The 21,987-nt window shown below is 39.8% G+C and overlaps 1 protein-coding gene and 1 long non-coding RNA gene across 14 annotated transcripts in view; both read right to left on the reverse strand.

The window, feature by feature from the left end:
• LOC143715484 (uncharacterized) overlaps positions 1-5,409 on the reverse strand; it is a 71,557-nt gene extending 66,148 nt beyond the window's left edge. For both annotated transcript variants that reach the window (XR_013195762.1, XR_013195763.1), the window contains exon 1: positions 5,298-5,409. This is a non-coding gene — a long non-coding RNA (uncharacterized LOC143715484). The remainder of the gene's footprint in view (positions 1-5,297) is intronic.
• A 732-nt stretch (positions 5,410-6,141) lies between these two features.
• Positions 6,142-21,397, reverse strand: LOC143716453 (T-lymphocyte activation antigen CD80-like). Of its 12 annotated transcripts, XM_077209013.1 has the most exons (9): positions 21,289-21,397; positions 20,575-20,660; positions 17,364-17,424; positions 16,323-16,366; positions 12,910-13,251; positions 11,693-11,983; positions 8,573-8,692; positions 8,431-8,470; positions 6,142-7,163 (listed from the first exon to the last, which is right to left on the reverse strand). In XM_077209013.1, the coding sequence occupies exons 2-9, from the start codon at positions 20,579-20,581 to the stop codon at positions 7,133-7,135; spliced, it is 936 nt and encodes a 311-aa protein (XP_077065128.1). In that variant the 5' UTR covers positions 20,582-20,660; positions 21,289-21,397; the 3' UTR covers positions 6,142-7,132. The 12 variants fall into 12 exon arrangements, with proteins under 12 accessions (XP_077065128.1, XP_077065133.1, XP_077065131.1 ...); XM_077209018.1 differs by lacking the exons at positions 20,575-20,660; positions 21,289-21,397 and adding an exon at positions 19,085-19,366 and having other exon boundaries at positions 6,142-7,147; XM_077209016.1 differs by lacking the exons at positions 20,575-20,660; positions 21,289-21,397 and adding an exon at positions 19,085-19,365 and having other exon boundaries at positions 6,142-7,147; positions 17,291-17,424.
• Between the last annotated feature and the right edge of the window lie 590 nt (positions 21,398-21,987).

Genomic DNA, 21,987 nt, shown 5'->3' on the forward strand with positions numbered 1-21,987 from the left:
CCTGACGGGGCAAAGGAGATTAGCATCCGCTTCCTCATTGTTCACCGGGAGGGCGCACAGGGAAATAACCTGGGCCCTGAACGGTGTGTTGAGGGATTTTGGCACGTACCCGTGCCTTGGTTTGAGTATGACTTTTGAGTCATTAGGCCCAAACTCAATACAGGACGCGCTTACTGAAAGCGCTTGCAAGTCCCCCACGCGCTTCATTGAAGCAAGAGCCACAAGAAATACCGTTTTGAAAGACAGGTGCTTCATGTCTGACAAATGGATTGGCTCGAATGGGGCACCTTTCAGGGCTTCCAGAACCGTAGAAAGGTCCCACATAGGGACTGAGGGAGGTCTGGAAGGATTCAGCCTCCGCGCTCCCCTGAGGAATCGCACGACAAGGTCGTTCTTCCCCAGTGACTGGCCAGACGTCGGTTTTGCAAACGCCGCTATGGCCGCCACGTATACTTTGAGCGTGGACGGGGTTCTACCCTTATCCAGCAGCTCCTGAAGGAAGGAGAGCACTTCCGTAACCCCGCAGTCTACGGGTGTAAAGCCCTGAGCTTGACACCAGGTAGAGAACACTGACCATTTCGAGGAGTAGAGCCGTCTAGTAGACGGGGCCCTAGCCTGCGTGATCGTGTTTAACACTCCCTCCGGGAGGTTAGCGGGTACCCGTTGATGGCCCACACATGTAGGGACCATAACTCCGGGCGAGGATGCCAAATCGAGCCCTTTGCCTGAGAGAGGAGGTCTCTCCTCACCGGAATCGGCCACGGGGCAGTGCTGGCCAGCTGCATCAGGACTGGGAACCAGGTTTGGTTCGTCCATAGCGGAGCCACGAGCAGCACTGGGCATCCATTTTCCCTGATTCGTTCCAGCACTTGGGGCAGGAGCGAGACGGGGGAAAAGCATAGAGGGGGCGTCGGGGCCATACGTGGGCCAGCGCGTCCCTGCTCTTGGAGAAAAAGTTCGGACAGTGAGCGTTTTCCTGGGACGCGAACAGGTCCACCTGCGCTCTGCCGAATGTCTCCCACAGCAGTTGGATCGTCTGCGGGTGCAGCGACCATTCCCCTGCTGGGACATTGTTTCTGGACAGTCTGTCTGGTCCCAGATTCAGGTGACCAGGCACATGCGCTGCTTTCAGTGAAAGCAGGTTGTGCTGAGCCCAGCCCAGGAGGCGTTTCGTCAGCCTGTAAAGGCTTCGGGACCTGGTGCCGCCCTGGTGATTTATCTATGCCACCACTGACATGTTGTCCGACCGGACTAAGACGTGGCGGCCTTTTACCTGGGGACAAAAACGCCTTAGCGCGTTGTCTACTGCCAGCATTTCTAGACAGTTTATGTGTAGGAGCTTCTCCCGTTCTGACCACTGGCCAAAGAACGGTCTGCCCTCGAGCAGTGCTCCCCACCCCGAGGTGGAGGCGTCCGTGGACACCACCATCACACTCGAGGGAGTCCCCAGACTCACGCCTGACTGGTACCAGTCGGCTTTTTTCCAAGGTTTCAGAGCCGAGACGCATTTCCTGTCGACCCTGAGGCGAAACAGACCAGCGGCCCAAGCCCCGGGCGGAACTCGTGCTTTCAGCCATAACTGCAGTGGGCGCATGCGAAGCAGGCCCAGCTGAAGTACTGAAGATGCTGAGGCCATAAGGCCCAGCATTTTCTGAAACCGTTTGAGCTGGACTATAGAGCCACGGCGGAAGGATTTCACGGCGCGCTGAATGTTCAGTCCTCGCTCCGGCGACAGACGTGCTGTCATAGACAGGGAGTCCATCACTGTTCCCAGGAAGGAGATTTCCTGGCTGGGAGACAGCGAACTCTTCGCCCAATTGACTGTGAGACCCAAATTCTCGAGATGCTCGAGTAATGCGGTCTTGTGTTCTATGAGCTCTGATCGTGATCGAGCTAGAATCAACCAGTCGTCCAAGTAGTTCAAAATTCGCATGCCCTGAAGTCTCAGGGGTGCGAGAGCCGCGTCCATGCACTTCGTGAATATACGGGGTGCTGGAGACAGGCCGAACGGTAGGACTGTGTATTGATATGCCTGGCCCTCGAAGGCGAATCTCAAGAATCGCCTGTGACGTGACGCAATCTGTATTTGGAAATAGGCGTCTTTCAGATCTATTGACATGAACCAGTCTCCCTGGCGCACGTGCGCGAGGATTTTGCTGGTTGTCAGCATTTTGAACTTGCGTTTCAGAAGCGCTTTGTTCAATTGTCGCAGATCTAGAATGGGTCTGAGACCCCCGTCTTTTTTCGGTACCAGAAAATATCTGCTGTATACCCCCTTCGCTCTGAGCCTGAGATAAAGGTTCTATGGCCCCTTTGCTCAATAGTTTCGCTATTTCGGTTCGAAGTAGATGAGATACTTCGTTGTCCACCGTGGTTTCGACACGCGCCGTGCAACGGCGGGGACGTCGAGCGAACTGTAGCGAATAGCCTCTCTTTATAGTGTTCAACACCCATTCTGATACCCCGGGAAGCATTGCCCATGCATTCGCGTGGATAGCTAGAGGCAGAATGATATCCGGGCTCTGGCCGCGGCACAGCGGCGGCTGCAGAGCTTCGGTGTGCTGAGACATGAACACTGTGTTTAGAGTGCGCGAGGCGGGGGGCGCGCCGATCACGGCGGGCAGGCTGTTCGCACTCGCTTTCTCTATGACACATTGTGGAGAGAGAACGAGCGGGACAAGCCCCGTAGGGTTCAGCGTGTCTGTGAGTGAATGTGGGCGCGGGACAGCGGGCACATTTACTGCACTGAAAACACCGTCGGCTTGCGCTGACTGAATATGTGTTGGTTTTGTTTTTACAGAAACCGTGGGACACGCACTGTGTAGTGTTTGTGGGCACTGTGTCGTGGGCACATTCACTACGTTTGCACAATCGACATGAGTCGATTTTATTTGTGCTAGCCCTGAACTGTGGCGGGCTGTGTCTGTGTGTGGGAATGGGCACTGTGACGTGGGCATTCTTACAACACTCATAACACCATCGGCTATGGCCGGGACACCAGAAAATACACTCTTTATTGGATTTATCTGGGTAGCCGTAAAAACGGCTGTTGTGTGCAGGCAAGCGGGCAAATGAACCGACTTGTTGACTGCTAAATACACTGGAACAGTCACATCGCATGGAACTGGACGAGCGAAATGTTTCGGTGAAAATCCGGCCGCAGCGAGATTTGAACACCGTCGCTTTCCTAGGATGGCTAGGAAGGCTTTGAGACCTCGGGCTTGATCTCAATCCTCGGCCGGGGCCCGCGCTGAGGGGGGCGGCGTCCAGCAGAGCGAGAGCGCGGTCTCTGTTCTCGGGCCTGGCGGCGCTGAGAAGCGGCGGCGGGTGGTGCAGGCTGTGGCTGTGAGCTACGGGCAGACGGCTGTTTCGAGCGACCTGCTGCGGAGCTAGAGCGCTTCGGGAGGAAGTGCTTCATAGCCTGCGATGTCTTCTGAACCTCCTGGAATCTGTCCGCGAAATCTTTGACGGCAGATCCGAAGAGGCCCACTGGCGAAATGGGCGCGTCGAGAAACACAGAGCGCTCCGAATCCGTCATTTCAGACAGCGTTAGCCATAGGTGTCTCTCAGCCACGGTGAGAGAGGCCATGTTCCGCCCAACGGCCTGTGCAGCAGATTTAGCGGCGCGAAGAGCCAGGTCTGTAGCGCTCCTTAAATCCGCAACGCTGATCGATCCCACGCCTTCCTCGTCCATTTTTCGGAGAAGGTCGGCCTGGAAGATCTGCAGGATGGCCATTGTGTGTAGCGCCGACACAGCTTGCCCGGCGGCGGTGTAAGCGCGACCGTGCATGGCTGACGTCACTCGGCAGGCTTTAGATGGCAACACCGTCTGTGCTCGCCGTCCAGCAGAGGGCGGGCAGAGATGTGATGCTACCGCTGCTTCCACAGGAGGAAGAGAAAGGTACCCTCTGTCTTTCGCACCGTCCACAGTGGAGAATGCAGCAGAGACAGATGTACGCATTCTGGCCGAGAAGGGGGCGTTCCAAGACCTCGCGACTTCTTCGTGAAGCTCAGGAAGAAAAGGCGCGGGTCTGGACTGTGATGGGGCGTGGTCCTTCTTGAGGAAACATCCATCCAGTCGGTTGCGCGGGGGTTGCGCGGGCGCCTCCCAGTCGAGGCCGAGGTTGTCGACGGCTTGAGAGAGCAGACGCATCAACTCAGACTCAATGCCCGCTCTTTTCCCGGAAGGCTCGCGAACAGCGGAGGGGAGGTCCACAGAGCTCGCCCAATCTTCGCTGTCCGACGCCAGGATAGAACAAGCCTCGGCTGTTTCGTCGATCTCAATGGCGGAAGCGGTGGCAGACGGCGGCCGCTGTCCATCGGTGAGTGACTCGAGCGATGCCGGCGAAGCTAGCAGGCGAACCGGCGAGCTTAGGCGGGCAGGAGAGGGCTCGGGAACGCGCTGAGCGCGGCACTTTTTACGGCGCGGCGTCGCAGCGGGTTGAAGTGCAGGCTCTGAGAACGATGCCAGGCGAGTCCTCAGAGTCACCATAGGCATTAGCTCGCAATGAGGGCATCCGCCTTCGACGAGAGCGAGAGCCGCATGATCCTCACCCAGGCAGGAAGCGCAGATGACATGACGGTCCCCGTCGCTGAGTGTGGCTCGGCACGAGCCGCAGGATCTTTGCATCTTTAAAAAGACGCTTGCTCTTTTAGAACAGATAGAAAACAGAGATAGAGTGTGAGTCGCAGCGGCGAACACACACTCAGCAGTGAAAAGGATATGAACGCCGGAAAGCGTAGCAGGTACGGCGGCTGAAGGCGGCGAGGTGCAGGCCAGCGACTTCAGGCTCGAAGGCTCGTCCCGCAGAAGGCTTACAATCAGACGGCGCGGCTTCTCACTCCGGATCCAGCGATGCAGTAGTGCTTCACTGAAGAGTTGAAAATCAGTTTGTATCAGCCTGTCGAGCGTATTTATAGGCCAAGGCCACGCCTATTCTGGCGGGACGCGACGAAATGGGCGCGAAGCACCCCCATTGGATGTCACGTCACGCAGGGCCTCTCTCGATAGGCTTGCTGCTGTGGCCGCAGGGCAGCCAATAGGCGCGCGAGCCGTCTTGCCTATGTCTGCACGCTGCCGCACAGCGTTTTACATTAATCAAAATTAAAGGATAATTTTTGGCTTCAATATCTCGTGGAAAAGAGGTTTTCCCCATAGCGTAAGATTTTACGCAGTACGAGAGATACTCTCGTAAGAGAACCGATCCTACAACACAGTGTAAATGTAATTGCGGAGTTAGCAAAATAGCTGATTAATACAGTCTTCAAATACAATGTCTTGTTAAGTTTTTACTTACATGGAAACACGTGGAAATGTTCTGGAACTCAAGAATGTGCAAACTATCGTCAACTCAACTAACTAACGTTAACTTACTTAACTACTGATGAAATTGTGCTGTTAATTAAACCTATTGGTTCAAACTAACAACACACACCTGAACGTAAACTTTCCCTGTTTAATTCGACTGACGTAACATTTCTAGAGACCGGTCTCATACATTTTGTTTCTAAATGCTCAAATCATGACAGAGTCAGAGAGCTGCTTTTTTTTCTTTCTAAAGCTCGACAGGCCAATGCGCATGTGCATTCACAAGCGCGCAACCGGCGCTTCTAACGGAAGCTGAGGTGACGCAATGACTTTACCTATCAGCGATTGGCTCTTATATTAAAAGGGCGGCACTTAATCTGCCATTTTGCGCGTTGTACTTTTTCTCATTAATATTATGAGTGCATCGTTTTTTACATCTAAATCTTTGCGATTAAGGATTATGGCAAACTGTTTTAACATGTAATCCTTAAAACGTACTAGAATCTATTTTCATGCTACTAGTACTTATTTTTTAGTTACTGGTATCTATTCCATTAGGTATACTTATTCTTTATCTACTAGTGATTATTCTTACCTACCTTTTTATACTAGTACCTATTCAACATCTACAAGTTCTTATTTATTAGATTATAGTACTTATTCATTAGATACTAGTTACTAATTATTAGATTATAGTACTTATTCATTAGATAATAGTACTTATTTATTAGATACTAGTAATTAGAAGCATTAAAATCGATATTAGTATGTTTTAAGGATTGAATGTTAAAAAAGATGCTAATAATGAAATAACGAGTCAGGGAAAATAAACAAACAATTGATTTTTTTATTTCATCTTTTTTTTAAGAAACACAGAATAATTTAATTATAAATTACAGAGTAAACAGTAAAAAGGGTCTTTTCAAGCAGTCAGAAAGCAAAGTGCATATGACATTTCCATAAGAAACAGATTTCTTTTAATAGAAATTTAAATACTCTCACCCTGAGAACAGTTTTACCATAACAAGTATTTTTGAACGCTGCATAAATGTCAGTAAGTGTCAGTGAGGTGCTGCAGAAAAGAATAAAAGTCGGTACCGAACACATGAACAGACATATTACTGTAATGCGACAGTAAACGGCCAGCATAATCGTGTAACAGTTGCAGTATATGATTGCATGAATTATGTTTCGTGAGCTCGTCTCTTGAGAACTGGCTTTAAAAAAATAAAGCTTCAATGAATCAGCTTCTAAAAGCAAATGAAATGTCCCTTCAGAATGAACAGTGTAAAGACCATTTCGATAACATATTCTTAAATGAACATAAACAACTGTCAACCATACAACTGGCCTAAATCAGACTATTTACTTCAGTTCAGCCTTTAAAATCTGAACTTTACAATTCCCATTCCTTGGAATAAAGTGGCACAGTTTGAAATACTATGAGATGTTTATACAGGACATTATTGAGTATATAGCGCAATTTTTAGCCATTAAAATTTTCTGTCAAAGTTAGAATTTTTTTTATAAGCACCGTTATGAATCACTCTTCTCTGGCTGAAACGTCTCTGTGATAAAAAACAAACCCACTGCTGCTTCAGTACGCCGAGGAAATGATGTGCTTTTCCAAATGAATGACTGGGTAAAGGAAGGGAACACTCTCAAAAGCGTGTTCAAATCTGCCAGGTCCTGCTGGCAAATTCAGCCACTTTTTAAGACACAACGTTCAGCTGGATAATCTGCCCTTGGTCCGTCTGGGAGTTGAAGCGCTTCCACAATGGCGGAAAATCCTGTCACGTCTCCTTAATGTTTAGTCCTCACGTCTCAGACGCTCTTAAGCTGTGAATGGCAGTCGCTAGTTATAAATACAGGAATTCCATTGGTTATTCTTGGCGTCAACGGAACATGACATCACTTGTGTCTGAAAGCAACAGTTCACCCAAAAAAAAAATCAACTGAAAATACATATTTTTTAACTACTTTGAATTAATTTTCCATGTAAAAACAATGTCAAGATTTTCAGTCAATGACGTATCAAAAGACATGGAATATAGTTATATAATTGTTATTTAGATACTATTATATTATTTTATTCATATTTTTAATTTGTATTTATTTTTATATTTTAATATTTTAATTTTAGTGAAAGTTTTAGTAATTTTGTTGTGTGATTTTATCTTTTTAGGTTTTTATTTAGTTTTTATATTCATTATTTTAATCCATCAAGTTCTTATGGAAGCTCATTTCCGGCACTGAATAAAAAAAAAGTACATTTTATTTCACAATTTCGACTTTCTCTCTCGCAATTCCGAGTTTAAATTGTGCAATTCTGATTTTTTTCTCGCAATTACGAGTTTACATTTCGCAATTTTGATTTTTTTCTCTCAATTACGAGTTTATTCTGATTTTTTTCTCGCAATTATGAGTTTACATTTCGCAATTCTGATTTTTTTCTCTCAATTACGAGTTTACATTTCGCAATTCTGATTTTTCTCACAATTACGAGTTTACATTTCGCAATTCTGACTTTTTTCTCGCAATTACGAGTTTAAATTTCGCAATTCTGTTTTTTTTCTCTCGCAATTACAAGTTTACATTTCGCAATTCTGACTTTTTAAACACAATTACGAGTTAACATCTCACAATTTTGACTTTATAACACTCAATTGTGTATTATAAAGTCAGAATTGTGAGATATAAACTCGTAATTGCGAGGAAAAAAAGTCAGAATGGCGAGATATAAACTCTTCAGAATTGTAAGATAAAAAGTCGCAATTACCTTTTTTATTTTTTATTTAGTGGCGGAAACAAGCTTCCATAAGTTCTACCAAATGAAAATGAGAAATATTGCCTTTGGCAACTAGCTGAAATTTTTTCATATTAAATTTTAGTTAACATTTATTTTATTTAAAGTAATAAAATTGTTTTTAGGTTTAGTTAACTATAATAACCCTGGTATGCATCATTTCTACAGTGCTTTTGTGAGCTCCAGAACATTTTTATTGTAATTGCATTAAAAACAGCGACTATTAAAATTTGCTAGATTTCTCATGCAGATTTAAAAAAATGAGTTGCTTTGAAGGTAACTGGGTGATAAGAGAACATAATGAGAAGATACCTACGCTAATGGAACGTCAGCATTTTCAGCGTCACGTTGATTCCCTGTGGAAGAGAGAAACGATAAACATGTTCAGATGAAGATTTGAAGTCTAATAGCTAATGTTTAGTGTCTCTTAATAATTGAGTGTGTGTGTTCTTGTGTACCTGTTCGACATCTTCGAAAGCAGAGCTTCATCACCACGAAGATAAGAAGAAACAGCAGGACAAACACAAGCACGCAAATAATAGCTGCGATCACCTTGACTGAAAAAGATTCTGTTTCGCCTGAAAGAAGACAACAAAAGACATTTGTTCTTTCGACTTTTCCCTCTTGAAGATTTATTTGTGACACACTTGTTACTGGGGTTTTCAAACTGGGGGGCGCAAGGGGGTCTGAGGGGTCCGTGGGAAAAGCTCAGAGAAAAACGGTCTAAAAATAAATAAATAATTTAAAAGATTAAAATAAATAGATAAATTAGTTAAGATAAGAAATAAATTAAAAAAGTGATTAATATAAATAAATAACATCTAAAACATGTAAAAGATTAAAATAAATAGATAAATGGGTTAAAATAAATAAGAAATAAATGAAAAGTGAGTCATATAAATAAAAACAACAAAATAAAAATAAATAAAAACAAATAAAAAATAAATTAGATTAAATAAATAAACAATAAAAACTAGATAAAAATAAATAAATAATACATCTAACAGTAAAGTACTATAAGGGAAAGAAGGGATTTTTTTGTTTTTATTAAAACCTTAAAATGTAAATATTTTCCAAATAATTTGTTTAATTGTGATTAGTGATTAGAATAAATTTGATATAAAATATAAAGCTGCCTTTTAAATTTTAGGATGCTCTCCCTTGCATAAGGATGATCATATTTGGGCATCCATGCGATCTAAAAGATTTGAAAAGCCCTGGAAATGTTGAGCAAAAAATAACATTATCCTGATATTATTTATTCCACATTACTCATGCAATATAACCTAATTAATATTCATGAGCTAAATGCCCCCGCTACATTTCAGAAGACAAGATTTTCGGTGAACAATTTCAAATTCAGTTAGGGTTAGGATACTTACAGCTGACAGATTATTAAGGGGTTTTCTTCTGACGTGGTAAACCCTCTTATTGAAATAATGTGTGGCGCTTATCAACAAAAGCCTAATAAGATTGTGTCTAAACTCTATCGGAGTCTAATGGAGAACTTGAAAAACACTACACTCTATGTAAAGCAAAATGGGAGTGTGAATTAAAGGTTGTCCTAACGGAGGAGGAATGGTATCAAGCGTGCTGTCAACTTCAGACCTCCACCAACTCCCAACAGTGGAGAGAATTTAATTGGAAGGGTTTTATGAGGTTTTTCATCAATCCTTATTTGAAGAGTAAACAACTTGGGATACCTCAAGACTGTTGGACGGACTGTGGTAGTAGGCCATTTTGGTCTATCGTTAACAATACTTTACAGAAGGTGCTGTGGTACAATATCCCTAAGGAATGTAAAGTTATGTTTCTCGGAAACATCACAGAAAGTGTGCGGAAGGAGGACCTGTATTTATCCAAGATTTTATTATCTGCGGCCCGAAAGGCTATTACTAAATTTTGGCTCAAATCGATCATCCCAGATCTACAGCAACGGACAAGTTTAATTCAAAGCATTTTTATAATGGAAAAATTAACCTACACTATAAGGTTAAGAGAATCATCATTTAAAGAAAAATGGAGAAAATGGACCCATTTTCTGGCACTAGAATCTGCATAACTGTTCTTCCCAATACAACAGAATACTGTGTGTTAAGTTTGTGTAATTCTACTGATTGGATTTCTGGTAAATTAATGCAAAAGATGGTAGAAGTATTGTAAATGTAAGGTTTATTGATCAGTGATTCCGGTGAGTACATCTAGACTTATTTTTGTTTCAATTGTAATAGGTACCTCCTCCTTGGCTTCCTCTGATTTTGTTCAATGTATGTTATTTTTATTTTATTTTATTTTTTTATTTTTTTATTGTTGTTATAAAAGACTTGGAGTATGACTTTTTGGTTACACTTTATTTTTAAGGTGACATAGTTACATTGTACTTACTCAAATAAGTACTTTGTGATATTACTTACCTACACGTACTTACTATAGAGTTACGGTTAGGGGTTGGGTTTGGTTTAGGGTTAGTTACTGTTATTACTAATACTATAGAGAGCCTAAGTCCCTCCCCCCCCGCTTCCGGGTCATGGGACCTTATTTCAGAAAAAATATGTATGGTAGTCAATGGCGAGAGACAACTTATCTTTTTATTCCGTCCGAACTGTGCCCTGAATTACACATATGATGTTTGTCAATCTAAAAGATAATTATGAAAGTCAAGAAAGTCACAGTTTGTCATAAAACAGAAGAGTAACATTTAGTTTTATGTGAAAATCGCTCAATGATCTACATCTCTCGTCTCGCACTATGTACGTCACCAAGCTCGTGTGTGTGCAGTCTGGTACAAAACACACAGGCATGACGGCGTAACGTTACAATTATAACGATAGACCATTGAAAAAAATGACAGACGTTAGCTTCAGTAAAGTTAGCTTCATTCATTGAGAGAAAAGGTATGGCGTCACATGCGCATCTTTTGGGTTTGTAGTCTCTGTAATTACGTGTTTTCACAGTCTTATACCTCAACAGTTTTACATCAAACTGCCACTTTCTTGACTTTAAAATGTATCTTTTAAATTGACAAACATCATATGTGTAATTCAGGGCACAATTCAAACGGGATCCAAATATTTGTTGTCTCTCGCCATTGACTACCATACAATATTTTTCCGAAATAAGGTCCCATGGTGGTCCACCGGAAGGGGAGGGACTTAGACTCTCTATAGTAAGTACATGTAGTTACGTACAAGTGCGTCATCTTAAAATAAAGTCCCAGCAAGCAATTTTGCGTTTAAAGGCTAGGCTAAAACAAGGCAAAATTTGAGCTGTCAGTGAAAACTTAATAGACGTCTAAACCATAGCCCAAGAGTAGACTAGTCATCAATTAGATAACGAAGAAATGAAACCAAACACGTTGTAATCACTGTTTACTTTGCTTGCATGATGGAATATCATACATCTAACGAGTTATTTTGGCAAAAACAACCAAATTCAAGGTTATTTTGGTGGGTTACTCATAGCCGGACTACAGTATATCGGGTCTGTAGTTAACCTAGACGGTGAATTGACGGATATCGCTTGCTGGGGTGTTTTTTTTTTAGCTTTAATCGAATGCAATTTCCATCCAGCACACTTACATATGGTGATGGTGCGGGAAACAGCGCCATCTACGTCACAGCTGACGTTGGTTGGATGGTTGCAGTTGTACGTGATGGTTTGGTTGATGGTCCATGTTTTGGAGGACAGATCCTCTGAACTCTCGTTGTGAACGACACTTATCAGACTGAGGTTCAGCTCCGGCCACCTCACGGCACTTTGCGGGTAACCTCCCATCGACGAGCAACTCAGCTGGCAGCTTTTCCCAGCAGTGCCATCGCCGTTCTTACGTTCACTGCACTCCTCCTCGATTATGGGAACGCTGTATTTGGCTTTAAAAAGGGAGAGAACAGTGGAATAAGTGACATTTTACAGATCCGGAGAGGTTCCCCCTACAATGTTTCATTTCCTCAAAACCCACGTCAGTAATAGCCTCCCATGAGCGCTTAGTCAGCAGTGGTGAGTTTCCAATGCAAGCGCGCACGGACAGATGTACATACGCAAATAAAGCAGAGATGGTCTTAAAACAGACATGCACACTCATATACACACATAAATCACACTTCATTACACACAAAGTAGGAGCTTATCAGGGCTGTGCATCATTCAGAAATGAATTGAGAATGGCTAAAAATGTTAACTGCATTTGAATTTAAGTACCGAAAGGAGTGCATAAAAAGGAAGAAAGTAAAAGAAAATCCAAAGTATAGTTTTGAATAATGCATTTTATATTTTAGTATGAATCACCCATACATTCTCATATATAACATGTGGAGTATTTACAGAAATCAACTATATTTACTAATTAGCCAGAATGCTCTCATTTCCTCAATTTGTTTTGTCAATATTATTTTTTATACAATTATATGGGTACAGTGTGGTGGACATTTATCATCATAGATTTACTTTTGGTTACTGTGTGGCAAAATTGAAATAAAATTAAAATAAAAAACAATAATCTGCATTGATGGCTGTTAATTTAGTTTAAGTAAATAGGGTGAATCCCATTAGTTGAGATAAAATATATTTCACATATCCGAGAAAAGATAAGCATAATTTGTCAAAATTAATGATGTAAATACATATGATCTGTCGTTTTGAAAATACTGTTGATGTTGTTGTATTTATATGAATTTCTATTCAGTAAATTCCTATTTTTGCCATTCGGATTCAAATTCACACTCATAAACTGAAATTGAACCGATTCTTCAATTCTGAACTTAACCCAACCCTGTGGTCTGTAAATCTTGTGCCATACCTGTGACTTTGAGATAGATCTCGAGGATATCCTTTGAGGGAGTAGAATCTTCCGCTTTGACGTAAAAAATAACACATTTGTATAATCCTTCATCAGAAACAGAGACATTTGTCATCTCCATGCTGAGGTCTGCTCGGTTCACTTTGGTTCTGTTCAGGTACTCAGGACGAGAATATGAATTCATTTGTTTGTTTAAATAAAAACCGTCGACGAATATCTCTGAACTGTCTTTCACTCTTTGTATGTACAAGCGTGTTACTACATTGCTGGGGTCCTGAGGGCATTTGAATGTAGCGGTGTGACCCAAAACAGCAGTGATGTTCACACGTGGACCGTTGTCATCTACACAAACACACAACAGAAGGACACGCAGATCAGATTTGAGAATTATTTCAGTCTGCATGTTACCCTGATTATTATTAGGCAAATGTACTTCAGTGTAAATAGTAACACGTATATACTTTGTTATTATACAAAGTGAAATTAGCACTATATTCTATTCGAACCATGGTGTGCATTAAGGATGAGTCACGATTTTTGAATATTCAATTAGTTGATTTTATTATAGAATATCGAATAGGTTGTGTGATTATTGTCTTTAAAAAAACAAATCCCCATGTTTTCGGTTATGATGCGTTGGTGACAGGTTCATAACCAGAGGGTGACGATTCCAATAACCAGTGGTGTAACTTAGTTTTAAAAAGTGGGTGGGACAGGTGTGTGTGTGTGTGCGTGTGTGTGTGTGTGTGTGTGTGTGTGTGTGTGTGTGTGTATGTGTGTGTGTGTGTGTGTGTGTGTGTGTGTGTGTGTGTCAGATATATGTACAATAACAATTTTAGGTAAAAATAACATTACGATGTCAAGAAATCAATTTCAATAGTAACATTGGGCTTAATTTGTCTTTTAATGAGATCTACTAATATAATATATTGTTAGTGCCGAGATTTTTCACATGAATAAATGCATAGATCTGCAGATTTAGTTTGTGTGCCGTAATAGTCTGGTGATTAGAACTTTTGTCAAGCGTGTCAGAGGTTACGGGTTCTAGCCTAATCCTCACTCGTATAGTTTTTTTTTTTCACTCATCAAAACCGAATATGTTCATCAGTGGTCATACTGTATATCAAAAAGGGATATATTGATGTATTGTGTGCGTTTGGTTTTGTGATTTCACTGAAACGAACAGAGTGTCTCCGCAACGGCCTATAGATTGAATACATACACACCAGAGCTTGTGAGCGGAGTGGTGATATTTCTTTATGAAGATTACGCTCCGCTCGCTCAGAACGCCTGCAGTGACATGCTGGATAGAAGATATGTGAAATAAGTAGGGCTGCCAGTGCACGACTAAAGTTTTTTTCTAGTCGACTAGAAGTAGTTCATTTCAGCCATTAGTCTAATCGCATATTTATATTAATTTAATTACTTAAATATTTATGGGAAAGAATATAAACCATAATTAGCGTTTTCGTAATATATTGCCTATTCCGCATCTCAACGCACGCATAAAGCTTGCCACAAAGAACCGGCAAAAGTAATGATTATGCATGAGACATTTGAATTGTTTATTAATAAACTAGTGTTTTCTGTGTCAGTGTCGGCTGCAAAGATAAAGTTGACGCCATCTTCGCAGGAGTGAACTATATTATATTATAATATATATTATAGATAGAAATGCACACTTCATACGGATTAGCCTACATAAGCAGAGAGCAGCCCATTTCTTTTCGTTTTGAATTGTTTTGTTTAAAAGTAGACATTTTTAAGCTTTCTACAAAAACGTTCACGCGCCGGCGCCTCCGTGTCCTGATTATATTGAATGTAATATTTGCTTATTATTTATTAAATCCAGGCAATTGCTTGATGAAACACTGATTAAAATTGAGAAACAATTTATACAAAATGAAATTCACTTTCAGGAAAGGCTTTCTACAAAACAAAACTTAATCAAGTGGTCAAAATCATGACCACTTGATTAATATTGCACATTTTATGATCCTATCTTACTTAATATGAAACGTATGTTCAAGTTTTTTAAGTTATATTTAAGCGTCACACTGCTCCGCTTTGCTCACTTGCTCTGGTGTGTAACATACATCCATGTGTTTGTGCATGTGGGGGAGGGGTGCGATTTTCGAATAATAATCGAAAAATACCCAGCGATCTTCGAATATAATTTTTGCTTGAAATGCCCATCCCTAGTGTGAATATGCATTATAATACTGTTCGGATAAGTACATAGATACAAGATATATAATTTTCAAACAGTAACTATTGCTGAATGTCCACTATAGGCAGTTATATATATATATGCATGTATAATATATATTACATATTGGTCGTGTGTGTTTGTGCGTGCGTGTCTGTCTGTGTGTGTAGTCATGATTGTAGTTAGTAACATAATCCATTACACATTCAAGGATCTGACTTTGAATTACTTTTGACCTAACCCATTTATCATTATATTTAACGTTATGATTCGAATAGGATAATCTTGTTGATATTGATATAAAAAGACAAAGAGAATGAAAATATATTCCATTCTTTATCATCATCAACATAAAGTGCATTTAATATTACATTACGTCAGGGTTTCCCAGACTGGGGTTTGTGACGTAACTGCAGGTAAAAGGCTAATAATTAAATCATAATAATGTTAAATTAAAATAAATATTTTTAAAATTAAAGCAAATTATGAAATATATAAGCATGTCATATAAGAAGTAGTAGGGATAATCAATGAATTATGAATAATTTACTGATATAGTGAGAATAACAAGTTATCATGTTATCAATAAAAAAGTAACTGTAGTCTTATTACGAGTCATTTAAACCTAATATAAACTAATTACAAGTGCTTCATTATTTAAATCTGATTACGTAGCTCAGATTACATGTAATCAGTTACTACCCAGCACTGTGTGTGTGTGTGTGTGTATATATACATTTTTATAGTAGTAAGTAATATAACAGAAGTCTCAGGTATGTCCCTATGTAGATAAACGTGTGTGTGTGTGTGTGTGTGTGTGTGTGTGTGTGTATATAGATGTGTGTGTTTCAATAAGGGTGATTCTATATGACTTATTTAAGTGGTTTAGGAGTCTTTTTCTTACTGTCCGAGTTTTGCTTCCTTGTTCTTTGAATGTTTTGTTGTGGAGGTGCATTCCCCGCCTCCTCCAGCTTCTAGTAATTTATCCCTACATTTATCCATCGCTCCGTAACATTTCTCTTTCGATCTCTATACATTTAGCAAATTACAGTAATAAATACGGCTTTTCTAATCACTATAGTAACTTGCTTGGTTGTTTGCTCAGCTTTTCAGCTAAATTATACCATTGAACACTGACAGTTAAAAATGTTAAATGTGCATGTGATCCTGCAAAAATGAGCCATAAATCAGAAGTTGTTCTTACCAGTTGTAGCTGTTACTCGCACCAAGGTCATGACCAGGGCCAAGCTGTCAAAAACACACAAGCAAGAACAACAATAAGAGAAGACGCAATATTACACACACTTACTCACAATCATGTGCATTAGCATATTCCTCTAAAATTCCCATGACTCACAAAAATAACTGTAAAACCTGGCCTTTAACCCAAAATGACAGGCTTGCTTGATGGTTTGCATGTGTGCATGTGTTCAGGTTTATTGTAACTAAGCAAACAATACAACATTTAACTTCCTCATAAGTAAACCTACATTATAATATAATACTAGCTAGTTCTATCAGTATTTTAAAGAGGATGTTGCTAGTATGCATCATGTGGATTAAGTGTTTTGTGCACTTTGCAGACGCAATAGCTATTGACGTATAAATCAACGTCAACGCGGGTAAATGTTGAACTGAAACAGGAGATCTGTATCCCTGGTATTGGTTTAGCGGACATATTTAATTGTCTAGACTGATATGTTCACGGCCCTTAAAAGCAACTGTGTGCATTAAAAAAGAAAAAAAAAAGAAAAGATAAGGAACGAAATCCCGCTAATCAACACAAGAGGACTGTCAAAGAAAAACTGAACAGTGCAATAAAAGCACGAAGAATGCCTGATGCAAAATGATTTCCTGATCTAAATATACCAATGCAAACACAAACACATCAGTATAACTTCCCTCTTAGTTAAAGAAACAACTAACACACACATACAAAGAGCTATATTAGTGAACACATCTCATAGACTTCCACTTTTCTATTATATTAATGATATTTATCTCTTGAACCCCAGAAATCTTTCGATTTAAAGACTAACATCATCTACAAATCTCTTTAATCTAGTGATGACAGTCGTTTTCACAAGTTAAGCCACACACACACACACACAGAAACACTCTCACACAGTTTTCGTCACGCACACACACACAGAGAGAGAGAGAGAGCTGTACCTGTATAGTGTGTATAAGCAGAGGCGTTTTAAACTCATGCTGATGGACGCGAGTGACCGGCAGAAACACTTACAGAGAGCAGACTTGCTTCTTCATGTCCTCTTCATCTGAGTCTCGAAACAGGAAGAGCTCGCCTACACACACAGAAAGGGACAGAGAGTTGATGTCATCCCCAGTGTTCATATCGATACTGTCAGAGGGAATTCCCACAGGACACACCCTCCAGAAACACACCAGACAGCAAAAACAACGCCAAACGAGCCGCTGATAAACACAAGACCAAGGGAGAAAGGAAACTGATTGTGCTGTTGTGTTTTAGACAGAGGTCATTAGACTAAACTAAATGTGTTGCTGACATGAACTGAAATCAAACACTAAACTACACTTATCACACAATTAAAATAAACGGACTGCTATACTGCCGCGGAAATTCAACTAAAATAATTGTGTTGCTTTACCACAGAGGCATTCAACTAAACTTAATTAACTACACTTTACTAAACTAAATTAACTGTGTTGATTTACTACAGAGGGCATTAAACTAAACTTAATTAACTACACTTTACTAAACTAAACTAAATTAACTGTGTTGATTTACTACAGAGGGCATTAAACTAAACTAACCTAAAAACTGAACCAAATATTTTCCTAAACTAAAATGTTTGTGCCATTTTCTTGCAGAGTGTATTTAACTAAAGTTAACTAAAGTAATTGTGTTGCTTTACTACAGAGAGCACTAAACTAAACTAAACTGGTTGTGCAATTTTATTGTGCAAATTAAATTTTACTAAACTAGCCTAATTGTGCTGCTTCACCACAGAGGGCATTAAACTAAACTAAACTTAACCATGTTTTACTAAACTAACCTAAAAACTAAATTTATTTTACTAAATTGAACTGTTTGTGCCATTTCTGTTTTAACTAAAGTGGTCTAAACTAAATTAATTGTGCAGCTTTACCGCAGACAGCATTAAACTAAAATAAACGTATCTAAACTAAACTAGATTTTACTAAACTAAACTAGGGGTAAATTCAGGTTGATTGGGACACTTTTCCCATCTCAAAGTTATCTCAATGACAAAAAGTGTCCCGATCACCCTGAATTCACCCTACTTGTGTTGCTTCACCACAGAGTGCATTAAACTAAAATAAAAGTATCTAAACTAAACTAGATTTTACTAAACAGGTTGTGCCATTTTATTCCAGACGATATACAACTAAACTGAACAAGACTAAGCTAAATGTGCTTGCTTTACTGCAACAAAAACTAAACTAGATTAGCCATTTTATTGCAAGGGATATTTAACAAAACTAAACTAAACTAATTGTGTTACTTTTACTAACGCAAGGTGGCATTACACTAAACTACACTCATTGTGCCATTTTATTGTTTTGTCACATTACAAAGCTTTTAAAAATGATCCATGCTAAACTGAAAGTGTTTAAAGGAAACAAAAGCTTTTGTGGGCCGATCACAGACAACAACAACAACAACACAAACAAAAAGATATAAAATCAAGAGAAAACACCAGCTTAACTAGCATATGTGTGAATGATGAAACCCAACACGCTTCACAACACACACATAGTTTAACACAGTGCCCTGATCCAGAAAAACCCTGAGAAACCTGACCCAGCCGTACACATGCCACAGGTCACCGTGTGTGTGTGTGTGTGTGTGTGTGTGTGTGTGTGTGTGTGTGTGTGTGTGTGTGTGTGTGTGTGTGTGTGTGTGAGTTAAGAGGAAAAGTGTGAGAGTGAAATGATGAGACGGTAAAACGAGAGAGCACTTACTAAAGTTCAGCTGTCTGTCCTTCAGCGATCGGATCAAATGAAACGCAACGATAAAACATTTCCTTTTTGACCGAGTGAGAGAGAAAGAGGAAGTGCTCTTTATTAAGTGTGAACCTCAGATCATGTTTCTGCCTTGATATAAGGTTTCACAATTAAAACCAATCAAGTGTTTGAGAATGTGGAATCACGTGAAAGGCTCAAATAAACTATTGCACCGAGTTAAGCCAAACTACATCAAATAATACAAATCTTCACTAAAGCAAACATGTGATTGATGTGCAATCATGAATTTCTTGGGTTTAACGTTTGAATGTGTCTGAAACTGAACTGGTTTTATATTTTTGATAACACTTTACAATAAGGTCCCATTACTTAAAGTCAAGTCACAATTTTTTATATACACTATAGATTGTTTCAAAGCAGCTTTACAGAGATAACAGGAAAATAATGCAACAAAGTTTGTTTCCAGAAGAAAATAGCATTACATTCCAGCTTAAGTAAGTTCATTTTTGTTGTAAAAAAGATAATTTAGTTATTAATTTAGTTCATTTATATATATATACTGTATATATATACATACACATCAGCTCTGGAGAAAACCGTGATGTCATCGTCCAGCTCAGTTCACTTCTCATATAATGCTGTCAATGCAACCAGATCAATATTATTGTTGAATATTAAAGCGTATTAACTAACCATGAGCAATGCATTCGTTACAGTAGTTCATGTTAGTTCAGGTCCATTAAACACAGCAATATTAACAAAAACAACTTCATATTATAGTATTAACACATTAAAAAATTAACAAATGTGTTTGATGAAGGTTTTGATCCACTTCAAATGTTGACTACAGTATTTCAAAGTAATACACGAATTTTTAACACTACCCGTTCTTGTCTTGAAACTAACAATGATGTCAAAATTTGAAGTCGATCATCAAAGTTGTTCTATGTTAAATGTTTATTGAAAAGTGTTACACATATTTTTGTTCTGTGTGTGTGTCAAGCTACACTTTGTCAACTCTAAAAACATGATGAAACATAATACACACATGAAACAATAGATAAAAACAGATTTTTGCTTTCTTTGCAGAGATCGAGCCTTTGGGACGTACCTTAAGGTCCCCTGAAGGACACAGTTCACATGTTATTTTATATTATAATTCAGTAAACTAAATAACAGTTAAGTCACAGGGAAAATTCCCACATGAATAAACAAATGTGAATTCAGATGAAATGAATTACAGATGTGACGACACATGACGTACATGAGCGATGATTTTATATGTTTACTCACCTGGACTGACTGACTTCTATACAATAATGAAAACAAACGCATTTTTTTTACACTTCTCCTTATCGTCTCATAACTTCACAAGAACTGCATGAATCCTCCCACACAATACTGGCAGCAGCTGAGAAACGGCGTAAGCATTTTACTCTGACATCTATCTATGCATCTATCAGATGCTTTTATTTAAAGTCACTTACATTTCATGGTAGTTTATCAGTTCAAGCATTCCCTGGGAATCGAACCCTGACCTCGGCGTTGCGAGCGTCATGCTTTACTGCTTGAGCTGCAGAAAAAAGGACAGTTCACCCAAAAATGTGGAGCATCTCAGATAATTTGTGAATTTAAAGGAAAATGTTTGAGTTTAACATTGAGAGACTTTGGTATCTTGGTAAATTTGAGAACAGTTTGAGACATTGGGGTTTTTCACACTAAACTAGTTAACCCTGGGTCATTCTAAGGTAAACGGAATCCTGGGTTATCTTGCTTAATGTTTCACACTGCTCTTAATTTACTTAAAAAATTAATCTTTCACACTGTACATTGTTAAACCCTGGGTTAACTTCCTTATTTGCATATTTACAGAGTCAGCGACACTGATTGGCCGAACGCAGCACTTGTTTAAAGGCTTTAGCATTGGGCATTCTCATATAGACCCTTTTCACATTTCTAGGTTTCTCAGAAGTGGATGTCGTCATAGTTGGCTAAACTTCTAAAGTGGTGAATGATAGACTATATTAAAGTCCCCCTGTAGTCAATAATTGTATCCCTTAAAACTCATCTTTGATCACCAAAATTACATTTAAACGTTTTTTCCTTTTACAAAATAGCTTAAATGTAACTCCACACCCTTGACTCATTTAGTACATGCGGCTCTATGAATATGCAAATGAGCCCCGCCTCCACTCACTCACTCAGCTCAGAGATCCACACGTTGACGATCACACGTTGATCTGATTGGTTACATGGTAGTTTGTGACGTCAGAAACACCAGCGATTTCAAACCGACTGTCTTTGGTTCACAGCAGTTTTAAGGAGAAAATACTCAGCAATGGTGTTGACTTATGAATTTACACATGGTTTATCTTACACTACAACATATTAAAAACACCATGGTGACAAATAGGAAAATAATAACGCCACAATAGATTTTTCACAACTCTCAAAAAGAGTTAAAAAAGAGAAAGATAACTGCAGTCAGAAGAGAGAAAGACTCAACTTTACCTTCACCCCCACAGCAGCGTTAACTCGTTTTTAAGTACATTGATGCAAAGGAAATATACTAAGTAGGGCTATATAGTGTTAAATGTAGGCTACATACGTTTAAATATATATACAAAACATAGCAGGATTCACGATGTTGACGACCGTAAAAACGCGTCATCATAGTCTGTGAAAAAGGGTCCATAGAGGTACAAATGAAAATCTTTTCTTCACTCCGTCGCCGTTAGTCTCGTTTGGACGATAAACATGAAGATATAGTTTTACAAATCGTTCTGAATGTAAAAGAGTAGTCCACACAACTGATAGACACGATCACTTTCACATAAAAAAATGTTTTCCAGTTAATGAACGATAAAAAAACATTGACAGCCAATCAGAATCGATCCTGC

This window comes from Siphateles boraxobius, unplaced genomic scaffold (genome assembly GCF_051911475.1).
Source record: "Siphateles boraxobius isolate OS27281-9 unplaced genomic scaffold, OSU_SipBor_1 6, whole genome shotgun sequence".
Classification (NCBI taxonomy): Eukaryota; Metazoa; Chordata; class Actinopteri; order Cypriniformes; family Leuciscidae; genus Siphateles; species Siphateles boraxobius.

Bases quoted from the DNA above. Each gene is read 5' to 3' on its own strand.
- LOC143716453 (XM_077209008.1), bottom strand. From the start codon at position 17,473: ATGAACACTGGGGATGACATCAACTCTCTGTCCCTTTCTGTGTGTGTA. The intron at 16,367-17,363 runs GTAAGTGTTTCT...TGTTTTTGACAG, and splicing joins AAGAAGCAAGTCTGCTCTCT to CTTGGCCCTGGTCATGACCT. The intron at 8,471-8,572 runs GTACACAAGAAC...TCTCTTCCACAG, and splicing joins CTTTCGAAGATGTCGAACAG to GGAATCAACGTGACGCTGAA.